Source organism: Vulpes vulpes, chromosome 13 (genome assembly GCF_048418805.1).
Source record: "Vulpes vulpes isolate BD-2025 chromosome 13, VulVul3, whole genome shotgun sequence".
Lineage (NCBI taxonomy): Eukaryota > Metazoa > Chordata > Mammalia > Carnivora > Canidae > Vulpes > Vulpes vulpes.
Window position 1 is genome coordinate 76,451,901 of NC_132792.1, and position 24,414 is coordinate 76,476,314.

The 24,414-nt window shown below is 35.2% G+C and overlaps 1 protein-coding gene across 11 annotated transcripts in view; it reads right to left on the bottom strand.

Annotated features, from left to right (window-relative positions):
• SNTG1 (syntrophin gamma 1) overlaps window positions 1-24,414 on the bottom strand; it is a 794,914-nt gene that overhangs the window by 80,188 nt on the left and 690,312 nt on the right. For all 11 annotated transcript variants that reach the window (XR_011996669.1, XM_026011160.2, XM_072734765.1 and 8 more), the window contains 2 exons: window positions 8,774-8,890; window positions 7,591-7,662 (listed from right to left, as the gene is read on the bottom strand). Coding sequence is in view for 10 of the 11 variants with exons in the window: in XM_026011160.2 (XP_025866945.1) it covers window positions 7,591-7,662; window positions 8,774-8,890 (189 nt within the window). In the remaining variant the exon portion in view is untranslated. The remainder of the gene's footprint in view (window positions 1-7,590; window positions 7,663-8,773; window positions 8,891-24,414) is intronic.

Genomic DNA, 24,414 nt, shown 5'->3' on the forward strand with positions numbered 1-24,414 from the left:
CCTACTATCTCCTATATTTTGTTTCTTGTAATATCTTCATTTATGTATATATTGTATATTTGTATATTATTTATAATATATTATATTATACAAATATTATTACAAATAATATTTGTAAATATTATTGGATTTATAAAATTTTTGCTTTTATTTTAAATCAGATAATAAAAAATTTTGGAGCAGCTCTTTTCTGTTCAAAATGATAGTAGTGAGAATAAAAGGAATGAGAATATTGGATTTAGCTTTTTAATCAACAACAACTCTAAGGTACAGGAAAACATTTGATATCAAAATATGAAAATCATGAAAAAATTCACTTTTTAAATACTTCTTTCTTTAATATGGGATTATTCCATTATTTTAATTTGATAAAATTATATTTCCCATTTATCTCTTTTTTATTCTACTCATTTTAATAATTCTTTTTTTAGCTACTCTGTATTTGAGCACAATTTTAATCAGCATTGTCTTAGAATGTTCATTACTAGCCAGATTGCCTCTAGGCATGATTTGCTGCATCTACTCTACATGAGGCAGGCTTGTTTTTCTTGTATGCTCATTTTGCAGTTCTCTTTATTTAGCAAATCCTGAAATGTAATATTTTTATTACAGTCACACAAAGAAAATTTGCATGTGAATTACAAAGACTTATTTCTTGAACCATTTAATTGCGGATGTGATACCTCATCACCCTCTACCCCCATAATTTTCTATGTAATTTTAACAAACAAGAATATTACGGATACTCACAAATATCACTACAATAGAACCATCAAAACAAGGAATTTGCTACTGCATATTGATCTCTGGTCCTTATACTTCATTCATAATTCAGCAGTTCAGAATCATCTTGGTATGGAGTTGTCATGGCTCTTTGGTTGCCTTGAATGGGAAGGGTCCTGGTCTTGCCCTGCCTCTAATAGTTTTGACAGTATTTTTAAAAATGTTCTTTTTTGGGGGGGTGGGGGGTGGGAGAAAAAGTGGGGGAGAGACAGAGAAAGAGAATCCTAAGAAGTCTCCAGGCCCAGCACAAAGCCCCATGCAGGACTCAATCTCACGACCCTGAGATCATGGTCCAAGAAGAAATTAAGAGTCAGATACTCAACCCACTGAGCCACCCACATGCCCATAATAGCTTTAACACTATTAAAGACTGCAGGCCAGTTATTTTGTAGCTGTGCTTCCCCTAGGTTTGTCTAATATTTCCTCATGATGAGAATAGATTAGATCATATCACGCTAGATTAAATTCTGTTGGGTTTCCCCATTATTACATTAAATTAAATCAGATGTTTCTAATAGTTAGATTAGGTTTATTATACAGCTTTAGGAAGAATGTTTCAGACCTTAAATTCTTCTTCTAATTGTGATATTCTACTACTATATTATCAGGATATGTTCCATTAATCAAATGCTCATTTTGATCAACTTAAAATTGTGAAGTCCCCTGTAGAGTTACTCTTTCTTCTTTTGAAATTATCATAAGTACTGTGTAGGGAGGTACTTTGAAACTATATAAGTGTTCTGATTCTCATTCAATTTTCCACTTATTTGTTTATTTAGGATGCTAGATTCATGGTTTCATATTTTGAAGATCAATTTGTCCCAGATTGGCGCGTGGGTACCCTTGAAGCAGCTTCTGTGTCTTTTGACATTTCTCCATCATTCCTTGAGCACTTTCTGATTTTCTGAGACAATAAAATAATTTAACTTTATCTTTATCCTTTTATGCCGCAATCAAACGATCAATTTTTCTCAGAATTCTGCCTCCTCATAGTAGAGGATGGTATTAAGGAAGTGACAGCTGGATGTTGGGTGTGCCCCTTGCTGTTGGGGACTCTCTGATCCAGGTACTTTCAGGAGGCAGGCTAAGATCTATATGTGCACACATACACACACGTATAAATCTGTGTAAACACACCTGTATTTATTTATTTATTATTTATTTATTTATTTATTTATTTATTTATTTATTTATTTTTTACCTGTATTTATTTTTATAGCCAACTATAGATACATACACACACATAAAACCAATTGCATACCAGTATTTCTAATTGTAATCCAACTCTTTTGGGTTTATTCTAGTCTGTTCTGTATATGCAACTCTCATATCTGGCAGGGAGAAATCAGGCCCCCTTTCCCCATTTCCCATATTTAACTAGTTGATCCATCCCTTTCTCTCTTTCCTCATCTCTCACCAACACACATATGAAAGCTCTCCTCACTTGGCCCAGCAAGCCATAATATATTTTTTTTCTGAAAATTATTTTGTAAGAATATCACTGTGACTATACTGATCACTAGTGTATTTCATCAAGAATTTAAAGTTAATATATATAATATTAGTCTGTAAAGCAGTGTCCTAAAAATTAAAAAAGAAAAATGGTCAATCAAAACAGCTTGCTCCTCCTCAGTCTAATGCTGGCTCTGAAAGGGGTAGGCTTTAAATATCTACAAACCAAGCAGACCTCCTCTTTTGCAGGATTTGCTAGCCAGCTGTTATTATTTGTTTCTCTTAACAACAGCATGCAATTCAACTATTTTTAACTATGTTAAATATTCCATTCACACTTCCTGTGTTTCCCCATGTATGATCGGTTGACAGGACAATTACTGTGCCTCGGCTTTCACATCATGCAGATATGTCCCGTTGTTCTCTCACTGGGAAGAATCTGATCATTGGAATTGAACTCCTAAATTCGGCTGTAGGATAAGATCCATGTTGCCTGAGGAGTGGTGCCTGAGCGTGGAACTTTGAGTGTTCTCCAGGTGGGAGGTAACACAAGTGTCCAGTTAGGTACAGACAAAACACAGGGAGTAACTTGTTTTTCCTATAGAAGCTGATATAAAGTTGTTTTCATTTAAAGAGATAATCAAAGAATATATAGTACCTCAAAATCATAGAGGAAAAGTACTAAAGAATGTGTTAGTTAATAGAAATATAACGCATTTTAAAATTTCCCAATGTTTGTGGTATTTCTCAACTTTTATTTTATTTTATTTATTTATTTTTAATTTATGATAGTCACACACAGAGAGAGAGAGAGAGAGAGAGAGAGAGAGGCAGAGACACAGGCAGAGGGAGAAGCAGGCTCCATGCACCGGGAGCCCGACGTGGGATTCGATCCCGGGTCTCCAGGATCGCGCCCTGGGCCAAAGGCAGGCGCTAAACCGCTGTGCCACCCAGAGATCCCTGTTTCTCAACTTTTAAAATTATTCTGTGTTGTGATTTTTTTCTCATTCTAAATATTCACATTCATGCCTAATTTTATATTCCTAGTTTTACATTTTTTTTTTTTTTTAGTAATGAGGCCCTCAAATTGAATAAGTGAGAAGTCCCAGGATATCTGGACACACTGCACATGGGGTCCTTTAAAGTACCCCAAACTAAGAATCAGTATGCCATCAGTTAATTGTCTAGAGTATTGGTTTTGCCACTTCATATAAAGTATCTCTTGGTCATTCCTTCTTCTTCTAGTATCAGAAAATATAACAAGATTCTAGTTTTTGCTTTTCCTTTTTTCTCTAATTCTCCATGGTGTTTCAGGTTCCTCACCAATTGCCCTTCCTAAATTTGAGACGTGTAACATCCGAGATTTCCATTATGCATGCCAGTAGACAAGTGCAACAGGATCTGGGCAGGATATGTGCACTAGGGGTTATCAGGATAGAAATGCTGGTGCCCCTGCTGTGCCAGATGGGTGAGACCTGTTAAATTGGAAAAGCTGCCCTCAGACATGAGTGAGGACAGACATCTCTAGGTCTGGGCTGCTAAGGGGTATTTGCAGAGCTGACAGGCTTTGTAAATAGGAACCAGGATTATCAACTAAGGCTAAGAATGAGAAGTCTTTGCTAATTTTGAAGGAAAGGAAGAAGTTTATCCTAGGCTGTGGTAGATTAGGCAAGAGGACAGAATTCTGAGATAGAGTTAAAGGCTTTCTTGAAGTGCGAGTCCAGAGAACAACAAATTGTGAGTTTTTTTCCCAGCTGCATACAGCTACAGTTCAGCCTTTGAGTTGGAATTCAAGCAATTATTTTGCCCAGAGTCAGATAAACCAGAGCAGTGGGAGAGGACAGGCCTCCATTGGCATGTGGCTGTCATCAGGGTAAAGAGCACTCCAGGCCCCTGTACAATCTTCTCCTCTGATCCTTTCCACTCCCTGCACCTCTCCAGCCCACTGCTCGTGCCTTGTTGGAATGGATTGTCTCTATCTAAGACCTTTGCAGCAGCTCTGGAGCATTCCTCCCACCCATACTTGTCCCTCCAATCTCATCTCACACTGTGGCGATAAGACTATTTTGAAACAGGCAAACTCAGTCAACTGCTCAGGCTCGATATCATTAGGGAGCTCTTTTGTTCTTCAGATAAGTTTTAGATTCTTGTTATTGTCTTTCAACAGCAAACACCAGCATTAGCTTCATATCAAAACAAATTACAGATATGCTGAACATTTTTTAGTTGCTTAAATGGCACATTTTTCTTTGTACATCTGGACAAGTTTGCACATTACTTCCTATGCCCACGATGCTCCTTCTTCTCCCACTCGCCAAACTCCAATCCCAACCATGACACATCATCTGAACCTTTTAATGATCATTTATATTTTAAGTTCATTTAAGGCCTCCTCCAAAACGCCCTCCCTAAATTCCTTTGTCAGCTAGGCTTTTGGTGAGTTCAGCCCTCCCATACAGTTGCCCTGAATCTCTAATACTTAGTTGAGTGCTTGGCACAGAGAGAATACTTCATGAGTATTTGCAATATGAATTAATGAATAAAATTACATTCACATATCAATTAATGAAGTGTTAACCTTCACAGCATCCCGTGCTTTGTTAGCTGCACTGAACTGCTAATAAAACATAGGATGCTGTGATTAGCTCCCCTGAACAGAAGCTTAAAGTGCCTAATATATTTGCAAAGGGTAATATTTTTAGTAACAGAGTTGTAATTTTCTGCCAAGATTCTCTTGTTCTGAAAATTTTGTTCTCTCATCACTTGGCTGGCTTTCTCATCTTATTTCTTTCCAACTTATCAATGTTTGTACTGACAGAGAAAGAGGTAATACAGTATGACATTTAAGAGCACAGATTTTTGAGACCGACTACAAACTTCAAATCCTTACTTCTAACATTTACTAGAGATTGTGACCTTGAGCTATTCACTTAAACTTTGCCTTGGTTTCCTTGTATGTGAAATAGGAATAACTGCCTCATAGTGGTATTGTAAAGATTAAATACATGACTATATCAAGAAACTGAGAACAGTACCTGGCACATATGTGTGTTTACACTATATATACTGGGTAACTAATATTGCTTCATTTTTCTTATTACTGGTATAGCTTCATATCAGAAGAGAGAAGAGAGAGTAGTGGTCGATGTTCTGTGGTCCAGATCATTAAACTGTGCCTTTAAATTTGCCTTCTCTGAGAGATCCCTTTCTGGAAATTGAAGTCTACAATCCATACATCTGCACAGGATAGTAGATGGCTGAGTTACAGACGACTCCCTTCAGAACTGCTCCCCGACCCAACTCTCCTTGTCAAGCCACTCATCCTCCAAGCACTGATCTGAGTGCAGGAAAAGTATCCACTGAACATTAAGTCTTATGTCCACTCCTCTATTCTTGTGCTATATGAAATTTTCATTTGGGAAAAAAAATCCTCAGTAGACAATTTTTTGTGTGTGTCAAATGTAAATCCAAGAGCCACAGAATATTAGTGTTGTATTGATTAATAGCAGGGGCGCTTTCTTATTTATATATCACAAGTGAGAGTAGAATTATATTTTATTGTCTAAAAATATTTATCTCCAAGACTCACTAACTTATGTAAAAATTTTCCCAAAGCAACTAATGAGCTTATAGGAAGTTTTATGGGAAAAGATAAATGAAAAGTGCTCTTTGATTTTAATTTGGGCAGAGTGCGAATGCATGGATGCTTCTAGATATTCGTAATGATACTGTAAATTGATATGGCTTTTCTAGGAAGGAATTTAGATAGCTAAACCTAACCTCCTTAATATGTTGAAATATTTTCCACCCAAGATTTCAAAAACTCAGAATTTAGATCAAAGGAAATAACTAGAAAGTTACATCAAAGTCTGTGGGCAAACACTCATTCTTTGCTACCTATTTTTTGTGTCTGTGCCTCCATATTAACTTTATGTCTGTGTCATTTTAATAATATGTAAGTTCAATGAAAGCAAGGACTTTTGCTGCTTTTTTCCCCTAGCCATTTAGCAAGCACTTAGCAGATTACCTGGTATATGTCAAATATTCAACCATTATCTATTATATAAATCAGTCATTATTGTGATGTCTGATAGGACAAATGAGGAAGCACCTAAACAGCTAAATAAATATGGCCATGATAGGATATTTTAAATCTACCAAAAGGTCAAAGTTTTTAAGTATATGCATCTTTCTTCTTAATTCCACCAGTTTTTTTGCTAAAAATTTCAATTAGAATCTCATTTAATTAGATTCAATTAGAATTCCATTAGCCGTTTTGATAATTATTTAAAAAAAAAAATGGAGTTAGGTATGTTCTCTGCTACATCTTTTGGGAGTTGCCAGGCCCTTCTTTACTAACAATCAACTCAAGTATATCAGAGTTTTTCTCCCATAAATTCATGAACTAAACTAAGCACATACATGATGATGAGCAAACAAGGACCTATATTTTTATTTAGCTCTTGTGCTACTGTGAATGTCAGCTTTAATACAGGATTATTTTATAGGAAAGAAAAATTTTGAACACATTTGGGGTTACCACATTTTTTTTCTCTGCCTTCAGATACTTTTGATACATTTCATTTATGTTGTAAATGTTCCAGCATTTTCTACTGAGTCTTCAACTAGAAGAAAATAATAGACATAAAATGCAGGGAACTTAGTTCTCCTTGGTTACACAAACACAGTCAACTTACCAAGGATTTATATCATCTGTAGTTCCAAACCTACAGACCTCAGAGTAAAAACTGAATGTAGATTATTATTTAGGTTTTATAAATTTTTCCCATTTTGATTCCTAAAAATGGCTACAGAAACCATTTGAAATCTCAGAGAATTCTTCATGACTTCTAATTACAATTATCTAGTGTATAACAGAACTTTGATTTATGATAATTATTTTACAAACACAGGTAACCTTCGTCTGAGATTAAAAAAAATTATCTTTCTTTGCACATCTTTATATTTTCTGCATTTTCTTATTCCACATCTTTTCCAAGACTTTTTCTTTTGCATTTTCCTTAAAAAAAGGAAAAACAAACACAGCAAATATGGTATTAATTGAGGTTTAAATTAAGATTATTTTCAATTGACTTTCTACTTGTCCCTCAATAAACTTCTACTAAGCTTCTTCCTGTTCCTCTCCCCAGGTGGAGGGACTGCAGAATCTGCTTAGTAATTACTTAAACTGATATGAGTGTGCTTATTTACTTCTCTGCATTCTATCTTTTATACATATTTTTCCTTTTCTTTACCTTTTATATACTTGCATCATTTGTTTTCATGAGCTACTTCTGAACCCAGAACAATTGGTAAGGAAAAGCCATGAAAATTTTCACTACTTATTATTCATACCTTGAGAATCTTGCACATAATCTCATAAACTGAAAATGTTTTCTCTGCTCGGGTCCAGTCCCATGTTGTCACCTTTAAAAGATGAGAGACTAATATGTCATTTGTTTTAGAAAGATAACCCCTATTTCCCTTTTTATTTTGCTTACATAATATGGTGCATGATGAAACTTTCCCATATGTACTATACAATCTCAGTAGTGGAGTTATCTTTATAGAGTTCATGTGTGGTATTTTGGTGTCCTCTCTTCTAAGCTTTTTCACCATTTCTTCCTCTGTCACTGAATGTTTTATGTTATAGGTAAAAATCTCCTTTTGTCCAATGTACTTACATATTTTGAGTAATGTATTATCTACATAAATGCTACATATTTATATTTCACACGTAATAATTTTACTACTGGTTACATACAAAGCAGAATACTACACTTTAATGCTGGCTTTAATTTTTTTAAAAAGACATAATTTATATCAGGAAGTTATTTCAAGATGTGAACACCTTATAACATTGTGAAGACACTGAACACTATAACGAGGTTATTTCACTTTCTTATGTTTAAAACATATTTGTCTGTCTAGTCATGAGAAATTACTCAGTAGGATTATAGTTAAATACATAAGTATTAATGTTTTTTTTTTCCTATTTTCTGGGTGCTTTGAACTTCATGTAGACATAGACATTCAAAAGAGCAGCAGGTCAGACTTGATATTTCCAAGATCCTGTGTAACATCAGACCTGTAAGTGAGTGGTCTGGCATTTGAAATTTATATTCAATAAATATTTATTGAGAATCTACTATTGTGTAAGGCACATGTTTCCAAAAGAAAGACCTTAGGTGCAATAGGTAACCATATATATTTAATACAAAGACCAATGACTATCCAACGACAGGATAGCAAAATAATATGTGTTTTTTAATTTAGACAGACCAGTCACACAGATAAACATATTTTAACTGTCATAAGTGCCTAAGAAGAAATACCTTCTGGGATTATAAAGTAAATATTTAATGCTGGAACATATATCTTTATGAAGACATTTTCAGAAACATGTGGACTGTTTTCTATTTTTTCTGTATTTTATTTTAAAAATATATTGATAAGTTGCTATTTACTACTATTAAGTTGATGTCACTCTGTCATGATAATATGGGAAAAGTAAAAAACATTGGACAAAGACACTTACTGGAGGTGCCAGAAACTTGTAAAGACATGATCCCCTTAGGGCTAGAAATGTTGGTGAGTATGCACGATCTTGTAGAGGGTCCTGCTCCCGTGCTTCACACCAGCCCATATAGACTATCTGCAAGAAAATTGAATATGATTAACAGTCAAAAAAGTCTCATTACAGTTGTGTTTTTTTTTATATCTTTGGCATTTTAATTCTCATAAAATTATCAAATTAATTGATGCAAAAAATATATTAGCCAGACATAACTTCCAATAAGTGAATGTGAACCACTCCTAAGAGTTTATATTTCCATCAGCACTTATCAAGTGTTTGTTTATGTGATCCAACTTGGTGTAAATTATATCTCCCACTCTCTACCATTCATACCATAAAGATGTTTCTTCATAATAAAATTTATTGATTTGTCTTATCAGTTTCCCAATTAGTGATATTTACTATGGGGATTTGCTCCCAGGATAAAATATTTAAGGAGATGAGTCAAAGACAGGTACCCTGTGTGACTACCACTGTTGTGGTATATTGCATCTCCCCTCTACCTGACAGGATGGGATAATAACCATTGTTTTAGTCACAGATCTAAGAGGAATATAGATATTTCAAATATTATTCATATGTTAAATGGCAATGATAACAGCTCTTTTGTCTCTAGATCTTAAATGATAGTGGGTCAATTTCCTAAAGGAAATCATGTGAGATAAGACACTCCTCATTCAATTATTTGATTCTTGTGAAGCTCAAACTTAAACATAAGCATTTATTTAATGAGTTATATATTCCTGATAGTGTATTCATCTGTCATTTATCTCTTACTGAAACTCTATGCGGTAGAAATATCTGGGAGGATATATTTCTCACCTCATGTAACTTACTTTGGTTTTATGGTTGACAGAATGTTCTTTTCTGCTCTCAGAACTCTTTCTTTCTTTCTATCTATCTATCTATCTATCTATCTTTCTTTCTTTCTTTTCTTTCTTTCTTTCTTTCTTTCTTTCTTTCTTTCTTTGAGATCTGTTATGACTAATGGGGTATTAATGCACATGACACATGTAGAGTCGGACTTAGTATCTTGTGCTTCCACCATTACCATAAGAAAAGCATACTCAAGATATATATATATATATATGGAACTGACCAGAGTTGAAACTACCTCCTGGACCCAAGTTTAGCCAAATCCAGCCTAGAGGCTAATTCCAAACAACCAGTTCACTTGCAGAGAGAAATACAGATAAGTAGACTTCTCATGTTCATGGGTTAAAATAATTATTTGTAAAAAATATTCATAATATCCAATTTGACCTATAGATGCAATACCATTCCTATCAAAATTCCAATGGCATTACTTACAGAAATAGAAAAATTATCTTAAAATACTAACTAGAGGAGGAGGCAAGATGGTGGAAGAGTAGGAGTCCTCATTTCATATAGTCCCCCAAATTTAGCTGGATAACTATTAAACCATCCTGAACACCTATGAATTCAACCTGAGATGTAAAGAAAGAATGGCTGAAACTCTACAAATAGAGAAGTGACCCCTTTTTGCAAGGTAGAAGTGCAGAGAAGAGAAATGGAGGGGATATATTGAAAGAATAATGGTGAGGGGAGGGATACTTTGTAAGCTGGCTATAGGAAAGTAATACAGCCTTGGGGTTCAAAATTGGGACCTTTAGAAATCTCCTGTGAGAGACTTCCTGGCCTGAAAGGTGCTCAGTGGTGAAGCAGGGACAGAATTGTAGGAGAGACAGTGGGATCTCAATATTCCCAGGGACACAGAAAGAACGGGAGCCTGAGCCAGCAGAGTTCCCAAGCATTAGAGTTGGGAGACAGGTTTAGGCCAGTGAGCCTGGAAGAAGGCTCAGCATGTTGTGCCATAAACTGCAAACCTCCAATGGGACAGATTGAGTGACTGCTTTCCATGCTGGATCTCTGCAAAGGACTGGAAAAAAAGCAACCCTTCACTTTCATCTGGGAGAGGTGGAGCAGGCGCCCAGTCAACAGTGTGAACACTCTCAGTGCCAGGGCCCTGCAATGGACAGAGGCAGGGTGACCCTCCACATCTGCCAGGAGGGGCAGCTAGAAGGTATATTTGAACAAATCATAGCTGAGAACTTCCCTAATATGGGGAAGGAAACAGGCATTCAGATCCAAAAGGTAGAGAGGATCCTTCCCCAAATCAACAAAAGCCAGTCAACACCCCAACACATAATAGTGAAGCCTGCAAATTTCAGAGATAAAGAGAAGATCCTGAAAGCAGTTAGAGACAGGAGATTCCTAACATATAAGTGTGTGTGTGTGTGGGGGTGGAATATTAGATTAACAGCAGACCTGGTCACAGAGACCTGGCAGGCCAGAAAGGACTGGCATTATATATTCAGGGTCCTAAATAAGAAAAACATGCAGCCAAGGATATTTCATCCAGCAAGACTGTCATTCAGAATGGAGGGAGAGATGAAGATACCCAGAAACTGAAAGAATATATGACCACCAAACCAGCCCTACAAGAAATATTAAGGGGGGTCCTGTAAGTGAAGAGGGAGCCCAAAGAAACATAATCTGCAGAAACAGGAGCTGTAGGGTAATACAATGCCACTAAATTGATATTTTTCAATAGTTACTCTGAACATGAATGGACTAAATGATCCAATCAAAAGACACAGGGTATCAGATTGGATAAAAAAGCAAGAGCCATCTATATGCTGTCTACAGGAGACTCATTTACCATGGAAATTGACCTCAAAAGAAAGCTGGGATAGCAATCCTCATATCAGATAAGTTAGATTTTTAAACCAAAGACTATAATCAAAGAGATGAAGAGGGACACTATATCATACATAAAGGGTCTATCCAACAAGAAGACCTAACAAGAGCACCTGAGGGGCTCAGTGGTTGAGCATCTATAAGCCTTTGGCTTGGATCCTGATCCCGGGGTCCTGAGATTGTGTCCCATATCAAGCTCCCCACAGGGAGCCTGTTTTCTCCCTCTGCCTATTTCTCTGCCTCTCTCTCTGTGTCTCTCATGAATAAATAAATTCTAAAAAAAAAAAGACCTAAAATTATGAATATTTATGCCCCTAATGTGGGAGCAGCCAATTATATCAACCAATTAATAACTAAAGTAAAGAAACACATAGCTAATAGTAAATTAATAGTAGGAAACTTCACTCCAGTGTCAGCAAAGGACAAATGTTCTAAGCAGAAAATTGACAAGAAACATGAGCTTTGAATGACACACTGGACCAGATGGACTTCACGGATATATATAGAATTTTCCATCCTAATGCAACAGAATACACATTCTTCTCAAATGCACATAGAATCTTCTCTGGAATAGACCACATACTGGGTCACAAATCAGGTCTCAGCTAATACCAAAAGATTGGGATTATTCCCTGCATATTTTCAGACCACAATGCTTTAAACTAGAACTCAATCACAAGAAGAAATTAGGAGGAAGTAAAAAACTTGGAGGTTAAAGAGCATCTTACTAAAAAATGAATGGGTCAACCAGGAAATTAGAAAAGAATTAAAAAGATTAATACAAACTAATGAAAATGAAAACACAACTGTTCAAAACCTTTGCAAACAGCAAAGGCAGTGCTAAGAGGAAGTATATTTCAATACAAAACTCCCTCAAAAAGTTAGAAAAATCTGAAATACACAAGCTAACCTTACACCTAAAGGAACTGGAGAAGGAACAGCAAATAAAGCTTAAACCAAGCAGGGGAAGAGAAATAATAAAGATTAGGGCAGAACTCATCGAAATAGACACTAGAACAGTAGAACAGATCAATGAAGCTAGGAGCTGGTTCTCTGAAAGAATTAATAAGACAGATGAATGCCTAGCCAAACTTATTAAAAGAGAAAAAGACTCAAGTTAATAAAATCATGAATGAAAGAGGAAAGATCACTATCAACACTAAGGAAGTACAAACAATTTTAAGAACATATTATGAGCAGCCATATGCCAACAAATTAGGCAATCTGGAAGAAATGGATGCATCCCTAGGAAACCTATAAATTACCAAAACTGTAATAAGAAGAAATAGAAAACCTGAACTGAGCAATAACCAGCAAGGAAATTGAAACAGTCATCAACAGCCTCCCAAGAAACAAGAATCCAGGGCCAGATGACTTCCTAGGGGAATTCTACCAAACATTTAAAGAAGAAATAATACCTATTCTACTGAAGCTGTTTCAAAAGATAGAAATGAAAGGAAAACTTCCAAATTCATTCTATGAGGCCAGCATTATCTTGATCCCAAAGCCAAAGACCCCCAACAAAAAGAATTACAGACCAATATCTCCGATGAACATGGATGTCAAAATACTCACCAAGATACTAGCCAATAGGATCCAAAAGTATATTAGAAGGATTATTCACCACTACCACATGGTATTTATCCCTGGGATGCAGGGGCAGTTTGACATTCATGAATCAATCAACATGATAGATCACATTAATAAAAGACAAGAACCATGTGATCCTCTCAATTGATGCAGAGAAAGCATTTGACAAGATACAGCATACTTTCTTGATTAAAATTCTTCAAAGTGTAGGGATAGAGGGAACATTCCTTAATATCATAAAAGCCATCTATGAAAAGGCCACAGTCAATATCATTCCTAGTGGAGAAAAACTGAGAGCTTTCCCCCTAAGGTCAGGAACACGACAGGAATGTCCACTCTCACCACTATTATTTAACATAGTACTAAAAGTCCTACCTCAGCACTCAAACAACAAAAAGAAATAAAAGGCATAAAATTGGAAAAGAAGATGTCAAATTCTCAGTCTTTGCAGGTGACATGATACTGTATATGGAGAACCCAAAAGACTCCACCCCAAAATTACTAGAACTCTTACAGCAATTCAGCAATGTGGCAGGATACAAAATCAATGCCCAGAAATCAGTTGCATTTCTATACACTAACAATGAGACTGAAGAAAGAGAAATTTTGGAATCAGTCTCATTTACAATTACACCAAAAACCATAAGATACCTAGGAATAAACCTAACCAAAGAGGTAAAGGATCTACTCTAAACCCTCAAAAACACTATGGAAGAAATTGAAGAAGACAAAAAGAAAATATCCTATGCTCATGGATTGGGAAAAAAAATATTGTGAAAATATATACGTTACCCAGAGCAATTTACACATTCCACACAATCCCCATCAAAATACCATGGACTTTCTCCACAGAGTTGGAACAAAGAATCCTAACATTTGTATGGAATCCGAAAAGTCCTTGAATAGCCAGGGGAATGTTGAAAAAGAAAACCAAAGCGGGGGGCGGGGGGCATCACAATGCTGACTTCAAGTTATATTACAAAGCTGTGATCCTCAAGACAGTGTGGTACTGGTACAAAAACAGACACATGGGTCAATGGAACAGAACAGAGCAGCCAAAAATGGACCCTCAACTCTATGGTCAACTCACCTTTGACCAAGCAGGAAAGATTATCCAATGGAAAAAAAAAAGACAGTCTCTTCAACAATTAGTGCTGGGAAAATTGGACATCCACACACAGAAGAATGATACTGGACCATTCTCCTACACCAGACACAAAGATAAACTCAAAAGGGATGAAAGATCTAAATGTGATACAGGAATCTATCAAAATCCTAGAGGAGAACAGGCAGCAACCTTTTTGTATTCGGTCACAGCAACTTCTTGCAAGATACATCTATGAAGGCAAGGGAAACAAAAGTAATAATGAACTATTGGGACTTTATCAAGATAAAAGGCTTCTCCACAGTGAAGGAAACAGTCAACAATACCAAAAGACAACCTACAGAATGGGAGAAGATATTTGCAAATGACAAATCAGATAAAGGGCTAGTAACCAAGATATATAAAGAACTTATCAAATGCAACACTCCAAAAAATAAACCCAGTCAAGAATTGGACAGAATACATGTACTGACATTTCTCCAAAGAAGACATACACATGGCCAACAAGCACGTGAAAAAATGCTCCACATCACTTGTCAATAGGGAAACACAAATCAAAACCACAATGAGATACCACTTTACATTGGTGAGAATGGCTAAAATCAACAAGACAGGAAACAACAAATGTTGAGAATGTGCAGAAAGGGAACCCTCTTACACTGTTTTTGGGAATGGAAGCTGGTGCAGCCACTGTGGAAAACTGTGTAGAGGTTCAAGAAGTTGACAATAGAGCTACCCTACACCCAGCAATTGCACTACTGGGGATTTACCCCAAGATACAGATGTAGTGAAATGGTGGGACACCTGCACCCCCATGTCCATAGCAGCAATGTCCACAATAGCCAAACTGAGGGAAACAAACCATGAGAAACTCTTAATTCTGGGAAACTCTGGGAGAATGTGAGTTACTAGCAATCTGCTTTTCTTGACCTGGATTGAGGCTATGCAGGGGTTTGGCTTTTTAATGATCAAGTCATCTATGTTTTATGAACTTTCTTTACATTCATTTTATTTTATAAAACCCCGTTTAAAGAGGCATACAGTGTGTTTTATTAGTAATAGCCTTATGACAATCTTAAAATAACAGAGCTTTGTGAGTTTTATAGGAAAAAAATATTCTGACAAATATAGTTAAATTGTCCAGTCATTCTTGGGCCACTGCAATGAGAATAAATTTTAGTTATTGCAAATTATTTAATCATTATATCACTTCCCAGTTAGGTCAGAATCTTTCATTTGAACTCAGTTTGGTAAAACTTATAGTAACTCTATGTTTATGACTTCTCTGTATTGTAAGAAAAAAAAAGAATTGAGTGGTATACATAATTATAAGAAGGAAATATTTAAGTTTCTTAAGACTATGAAGGTTGAGTTTGTTGTCTCTTCCTGCCTCTATAAGTTGCTGGAAGCTGAATTATTAAGAAAGATAGACATATTTTTCAAGAATTGAATACAATTTTATTATTTTGAACTGAGTGTAGCTTTGGGGATGAGTTGAGGATATACATAATAAAAATGGGATTATCAGATTTGTAAGTGATATTTCTTCATTCTTGTTCTCCAGGCCAAGGACTGCCCTTATTATCTCCTGTTTCAAAACAAGGAAAAGAGGTTCTCAATTGTGCAGAGATGTCAAAAGGTATTCTTTGGTTTTCATCATTATCAGGACTCTTGTGAAATAATTATATGGTTGAGGAGACCTAAGCATTTTTTAATAAATTCTTCCCATGCATGTCACAGTAAATGATAATCCTAAAACAAACCAAATCAAAACAAAAACAAAAAATCCAACTGTATCACTTAATCCTAAAAAAAATTTTAAAAACCAAGTGGGCAATAAAGGCTTAAGAGTATTTCAAATGGGATATTTTAGAAATAAGGATAATTAAAAGGAAATGGTTTCTTTTGCACATGCAATAACAAGAAGACTTCCAAATTGTATAATTTTAAGACAAATAAATAATTCAGAAACTTGCCTATTTTTCAGTTTTATTGAGGTATACATGGACAAATAAAATTATAAGATATTTAAAGTTGTACACTGTGATGATTTAGTGAACACATATATTGTGAAATAATAGATCTAATTAATGCATTCATGAACCTCCCATATGTATGTATTTTATTTATATAGATAAGAACATAAAAGTTCTACTCTCAGAAAATTTCAGTTATGTCATAAAGTGTTAACTACAATCACCATGTTATTACATCAGATCCTCAGACTTTATTCATCTTCTAGGTGAAAGTTTATCCCTTTATACCAACCTCTCCTCATTTCTTCCAGCCCCTGGCAAACACTTGACTCATTGCTTCTGTGAGTTTGACTTATTTTTCTATTCCACGTATGAGTGACACTATGAACTGTTGTCTTTCTCTGTCTAGCTTATTTCACTTAACATGATGCTCTCAAGGTCCACCCATGTTGTCACAGACAACAGGATTTCCTTCCTTCTCAAGGGTAAATATAAAATATATTTTATTTCTACTTTATCCATTCATCTGTTGATGTATACTCTGTTTCCATATCTTGGTTATTGTGAATAATGCTACAATGAGCATGGAAGAGCAAATATCTCTTTGAGGCCCTGTTTTCCTCTTCTTTGGGTATTATGGTATATATTGGGTATATTTTTAATTTTTTGAGGAATCTCCATACTGTTTTCCACAGTTGACTGCACAAGTTAACATTTCCACCAAAAGTGTTCCCTTTTCTTCACTAACTCTTGTTATTTCTTGTCTTTTTGATGATAGCCATTCTAACAGGTGTAAGTTAAGGTGATATCTCATTGTGGTTTTGATTTGTATAAATTTGCTTATTTTAAATGACGTGTAATTATCTGAAAACACACTTGATATGTAAAGCCTGCACTACAACAGCAACATTTTATTACTTTAAAATTTATTTATACAGGGACGTCTGGTGGCTCTGCGGTTGAGCGTCTGCCTTTGGCTCAGAGTGTGATCCTGGAGTCCGGACATCGAGTCCCACATCTGGCCCCCCACAGGGAGCCTGCTTCTCCCTCTTCCTATGTCTCTGCCTCTCTGTGTGTGTCTCATGAATAAATAAATACAATCTAAAAATAAATAAATAAATAAATAAATAAATAAATAAATAAATAAATAAAATTTATTTTCACATTATTATTTTGCCTCTTTTAAATAGAACAATTTCTTAGAGCAGTTTAACATAATCGAGTGGAAGGTAGAGATTTCCCCGTAAACCTGCTCCCATATACACAGCCTGTGCGCCTCTCCTCTCCCACTATCAGCATCCCCCATCAGAGTGATACATTTGTTACAATTGATGGTCTTACACTGATACATCATTATCACCCAGAGTCCATAGTTTGCATTATGGTTCTCTCTTGCCATTGCATAGTCTATAGGTTTAACAAATGTATAATGACATGTATTCATCATTAGAATAACTTACAGAATCATTTCACTGCCTTAAAGATCCTCTGCGCTCTGCTGAATCAACCCTCCCTCCCTAATCTCTAGAAACCACTTATTTTTCTTATTTTCTACACAATTTCATCTTTTCTAGAATGTCATATGTTTAGATTTAGATACTATGTAGCCTTTTTAGATTGATTTCCTTCACTTTTTAATAAAAATTTATGGTTTCTCTATGCCCTTTCATGGCTTGGTAGCTCATTTCTTTTTGGTGCTGAATGATATTCCATTCTTTGGATATACTACAGTTGATTCACCTATAGATAGCTGTCATAGCTGCTTTCAAGTTTTGGCAATTATGAACAAAGATGCTATAAACATCAATGTGCAAGTTTTTGTCTGGACATAAGTTTTCAACCCATTTAGGTATATACCAAGGAGTGTGATCACTGAAATGTATGATAAAAGTATACTTATTTTGTAGGAAACCACAAAGCTGTCTTACAAAGTAATTATACCATTTCTCATATTCTCATACTCACTAGCAATGTATGAGAGTTCCTGTTTCTCCATATCCTTGCCACCATTTGGCATTGTCAGATTTCTGGGTTTGGCTATTGTAGTAAGTGTGATATACTACTTGTTTTATTTTTTTTCATTTCCCTAAATGACATATAATGTGGAATATCTTTCCTATGTTTATTTTTCATCTGTGTATCTTCTCTGGTGAGATATCTATTAATATACTAGACATATTTTTAAAATTGGGTTGTTTTCTTATTGTTGAGTTCAAGAGTTCTTTGAATACTTTGGATAATGGTCCTTGATTGGATATATGTTTTGCAAATATTTTCTCCCAATTTGTGGCTTGTCTTTTTCTATTGATATTGTCTTTTGCAGGGCAAAGATTTTTACTTTGAATGAATTCCATGTTAGCAATGGTTTTCTTCACAGATTATGCTTTTACAGTTACATCTAAAATGTCATAGACATAGCCAAGGTCATCTAGATTTTTCTCCTATGAGATCATCTGGAAATTTTATGGTTTTGGAGTTTACATTTTGTGAAGGATATAAGGTCTATTCTAGATATGTAAATATATTTTTTGCATATAGATATCCAGTTGTTCTAACACCATTTATTGAAAAGAATACCCAGAGGAACTGAGGATATTTGAATCTATTAGTAAACACATTTTATGCTATGCTAGAAATGTTCTATTAAAAAGCACATGTTTCAGGAATCACAGAGAGTATTTATACTTTCACAGAGTGCTAACGTAAGAGAGAGTTCATAATTGTTTATTTCTTATTTAAATTTCCTAAGGGTTAAGAATTCTAATTAATATATGTGATTAAAGCTACTAGAAATAATAAAGAAAGCATCTCTGTATCCAAGAAAAGTAGGATATGTGCTTTTGGTAAAAGTCTGAGGGATGAAAATACTTTCTTGTTGAGGGAAAAAAAAAGTAATTTGTGCTAAATTGAGGCTATTTCAAGAGGGAAGAAGTAGGATAAAATATGAATGTTAAGAAAGTTGTAGAGTATTTGTAGAAAATGAATCTCTGAAAAGGAATTTTAATATGTGGTCAAGCTGGCTAAAATTAAAATGAAGTTATTTTAAAATGAGTTTTAATATCAAAAGTAAATTGGTGCAGATTGGTCCCAAGACGGTGGCAGAGTAAGAGTACCCTAAGCTTGTCTCATTCCAAGAACACAACTAGATAAGTATCAAATCATCCTAAATACCCCAGAAATTGGTCTGAGGAACAGATTGTGGCTGCTGCAGAGATGAGGGAGCTCTCGTCCCAGAAGAGGATGAGAGAAAGAGGAACACACAGGGAAATGCACAAGGAGAATGTCTCCTCACAGCCATTGGCGTAGAAAACAAGACAGGCTGAATTTCAGGAGTTCTTGCAAAGAATTTGGCTTAAAGCCTATAATTTTAAAGGTCAGTGGGTTTTGCTGTGACACAGGCCTGTGGCCATTCCCTACTCCTGGAGATAAAGCAGGTAAACAACCTTAAGAGGCAGACTAGTATGGAAATGGTGATCTGAAGAATGCCTAGGGCGCACAGTGGGGAGATTACTTGTCTTGGAGAGTGTCCCTGGGAGGCATCTGAGGGATACACCTCTCTGGAAAGCGGAGCTTGCTAGTGCCATTTCCCTCCCCCACCCCTCAGCATAAATATAGAACCACCAGGGGATGCAGCACAGAGACAAGTCTGCTTACGTTGCTTACACCTGGTCCCACCTCCTATGCTCTGGGGGACGACCCTTCTCAGTCAAGCTTGCCTCAGTCCTGCATGGTAGGCCCCACCCCAAGAAGACCAGCACAAGTCCAGTCCCAACCACATCTCCCAACCAGAGATTTCTGCAGGGCCTCAGTTCTCACAGGAGTGGTGTCGGGTCTCATTTCACAAGCAGATCAGGGCACACCTAGTTAAAACTCATCACATTTAGGCCAGGACTGAATACTACAGTCCATAGCAGGCAAAGAGAGCCTCTGCAGAGGACTTGCCTAAAAGACAGAACGGCCAAAACACAACAGCAGAGTGCATGCAGCACATGCTGGAGACCCTCACGGAAGTGCCAGGCCCTGAGCACTCTATGAACTCTTCTTCGGAAGGCCATGACTTTCAGGAGCAGGACACATAACTGGCTTTTCTAACATAGAGAAGAAGGCAGAGACTTAGATAAATGACAAGATGGAGGAACATCAAATCAAATGAAAGAACAAGATAAGGCCACACCCAGGCATCTAAATGAAATAGATCGAAGTAACATGCTGGATGGGGAATTGAAAGCAACAATCATAGGGATACTCACTGGGCTTGAGAAAAGAATAGAAGACATCAGGGAGACCCACACACACAGAGACAAAAGAGTTAAAAAGGAATCAGCTGGAGATGAAGGATGCAATAAATGAGATTGGAAACAGGCATGATGCAACAAACAGTAGGCTGGAAGAAGCAGAGGAACGAGTTAGAGACCCAATTTCAGACCTAAAGACACTCATAGATTAAAAGTGAGTGGATGGAAAAACATTATCACACAAATGGATGTCAAAGAAAGTCCAAGTGGCAATACTTATATCAGACAAACTAGACTCTTTTTTTGTTCTCGTATTGTTTTTATCCTGCTTTGGTATCAGTGTATTACTGGCCTCATGAATGCTTTTGAACATGACCCCAATACCCTATTATTTGTAAAATTTTGATAAAGATTGTCATTAATTATCTTTTTTTAATGTTTGATAGAATTCACTAATGCAACCATATGAGCTTAGGCTTTCTGTGCTGGGAGAGTTTTGATTCCTAATTCAACTTTTTTGTTATGGGTCTAAAAAGATTTCCTATTTCTTAGATTCAAGATTCGTTATTTAACCTTGATAACTTGTGCTTTTATAGGAATTCTGTGCTTTTTCCCTAAGCTATCTGATTTGTTAGTATATAGTTTTCTATAGTGATCTGTTATTACACTAAGTATTTCTGTGGTTATCTGTTGTATTGTTTTCTCTTCCATTTTCTCACTTTGGTCTTTGAGTACTCTCTTTTTTTTCTTAGTTAATGTAGTTAAAACATTACCAACTTATTTATTTTTAAAAACTGGTCATTTCTTTCAATGTTATGTTATTGTTTATTCTAGTCTCTATTTTATTTATTTCTGATTTTTCTTTGTTATTTTCTTCCCTTACTTTTAGATAAGTTTCTTCTTTTTCCAGTTCTTTGGGCGTGAATGTTAAATTTTTTATTTGAATTTTTTTTCTTAATACAAGCATTTATAACATAAATTTCACTAACATTTGCTTTTGCTGCTTCTCATAGGTTTTGTAATATTCAAGTTTTCTTTTGTTTCCAGACATGTTTTGATTTGTTATTCAGTTTCTTATTTGACCCATCACTTGTGCAGTAGTGTGTTGTTTAATATTTATATATTAAATATTTAATATTTACATTGTATATTTTCCAGCTTTGTTTTATTGTTGAACTTTAGTTTCATACCAGAGTAGTTGGAAAATATACATGGTAGGCTTTTAGGCTTCTTAAATTGGTAATATTTCTTAAATCTCTTTTTATGTAATTTAATCAGGGGATTCTTCTGTGTATACTTGAAAAAAATGTGTATTCTATTTTTCTTATATGGAATATTTTATATATATATCTTTTAGAACCATGTATTCTGAAGTATGTTTCATGTGAAAAATTTTATTTAAAAAATAACAGAGTACTCATTTAAAATAAAGCATATCAGAGGGAAGATGAGTAGAGGGATGGGTGAAATAGGTAAAGGAGATTTATCAGGTTGAACACTGAAGATGATGTATAGAATTAATGAATCATTATATTTTATACCTGAAACTCATGTAACATTGTATTTTAACTATACTGGAATTAAAATTTTAAAAAAACTTAAATTAAAAAAGTACACTGGCTAACCAAATTACAATTTAGTTTTTCTCTGTTAAAAGGACAAAGTTTTCTTATTTTTGGTCTGCTCTTAATACGACATTGTAAACAAAGGTTTTTCTTTACCTTTAATGCAGTCTCCAAAAGTCAGGTCTTTGATGATCAGGTCTTTGGTTACTTGGAAAAGAAAAAACTGAATACTACAAGAACTAAGGCTTTTTACAACTACCTAACTTTCTGTATTTGCTTGTAAAATCTTTAATAGTCACTTTGGCTAAATAGGGAACTAAGTATTATTTCACAGTGACCTAATTCTATTTGACAAAGTGTGCAAATCTTTTGACATTTTTTATAAACTTCCCCCAAATCAAATTCTAAAGTCTTTTCCACCTTGAAGTAAATTTTTTTGTTTTGTTGTTTTTTTTTTCAGGGGGTCCCTGGGCCATCTCAAAAAATTTGTTCTCTCGCTTTATAAATAAAGGGGGACGTGTGAAACTAATTAGGCTTATTTGGCATGTTAACTTATTCATTGTGAAATAAGTGATTCTAAACCTTCTTTGATTATATTTATGTGGATATATGTTATTAAAACAAGTGTTGCAGTAAATGTAAGAAATTCCTAAAAATTTGATATGTCTGAATGTAATATTAACACTTGTAATTTTAGTTACTATCTTAAAATGTATTTCAGACAGGTAACTAAATTTCCTTGTCAACTGCATTGTAATGAATTCTTATTCGATCTTTAACATGCCATTTTTAAGTCTTTTGTCATTTATAGACAGTTACTGTTTTATTCTGATGTTTCACAAAAAGTGTTCCCTTGAAAGTATTTCATCTTTAAGAAGATTCAAGGAAATGGCTTTGGACAAGTAGTATTTTCAGGTAATTTTAAAATCATAAAACTTAACTGTGTAAAAATTTCCACAACTAGTGGGAAAACTGGATTCAAGCAGAAAAAGAATCAATAACATTGAACTGAATTAACTGAGGAGGGTGATTATAACTTTTATTACCTCATGTTTAAAATATTGTTGGTTCTCTAATTTTCTCTTTTCCAGATATTGGGAAACTTTTTTCTTATTTTGTCTAGACTACAATTTTGTAAGACATAGCTTTATGAACAAAGGTGAATTTTTTTTCTCCCCACCTGCTCCCTCCAGAATTAAGAAACTTTTAGTGAGCATTCTTATTTTTATGAAAATATAGTTAAGTAAGTTTGACTGTCATCTGGGTAGTAAAGAAGACCTGATAGAGTCTCTTCCAAGAATATTCAAAAGCACTCTGTTCTTAGTGATTCTAGATCAGAAGAGTGGAAGAAAATTGGAAATATTAGTTTGGAAAGTAATAGCCAGATTTTTGAGGAAACAAAGAATTCAGGATCCAGTCCAATTTACAGGTATATTAACAGAACCTCAAAGACAATTAACAGGATTAGAATCTAATACAGACAAAGGTAAAAACATAATTTCTTCTCCCTTTAAAATTACCCTCATTTTTAACAGTAACACTAATTTGTTTGCATTAAACTTTGGTTATTTACATAACTGCAGCAAGAATAATGATGGATGATATAAGCTCTTTTTAAGACAGCTTTTCTGGAACTCTGTAAGCAAATTACCATGTCGATTTTCTCCAAGGGGCTTAATGGGTCTGAAAAGTCAACCTTTCTTTCTTTCTTTCTTTCTTTCTTTCTTTCTTTCTTTCTTTCTTTTTTTTTTTTTAAATGTAAATGAGAATATGATCAGAAATCTCTCCTTAATTCTTTTTTTTTTAATATTTTTATTTATTTATGATAGTCACACAGAGAGAGAGGCAGAGACATAGGCAGGCTCTATGCACCGGGAGCCCGATGTGGGATTCGATCCCGGGTCTCCAGGATCGTGCCCTGGGCCAAAGGCAGGCGCCAAACCGCTGCGCCACCCAGGGATCCCCTCTCCTTAATTCTTAAAGATATTACAGAATTTTCTAAGATAGTAGCTGTCCCACAAAGATTCTTAGACTCTGTCTTAAGTTTTTTTTTTTTTTTTTTGATAATTAGATAATCTTTAATTATCTTTTAGCTGAGCAATAAGATGTCTATGCCATGGTCAACACTACTTGCTGTAGCTGAATTAACATTTCTGGAAAGGCTTGGAGATTTTGTGCCAGGAGTAGCACTAAAGGACATTATCCAACAGCTTTGGGGATAATGAGAAACACAGTTGTGGTACCCATGAACCACTTTTTGAGTTCATTGTCTTTCTTGACAATTCTGAAGGGTGTGAAAATGATAAATGAAACAGGACATCAGTGAAGTGCTTTGAGATGATCTCCAATGTTCAAACCTTGACAAGACATGAGCTTTAGAAGGGGAAATGCCTGAGAGCCTCTTTGTTTA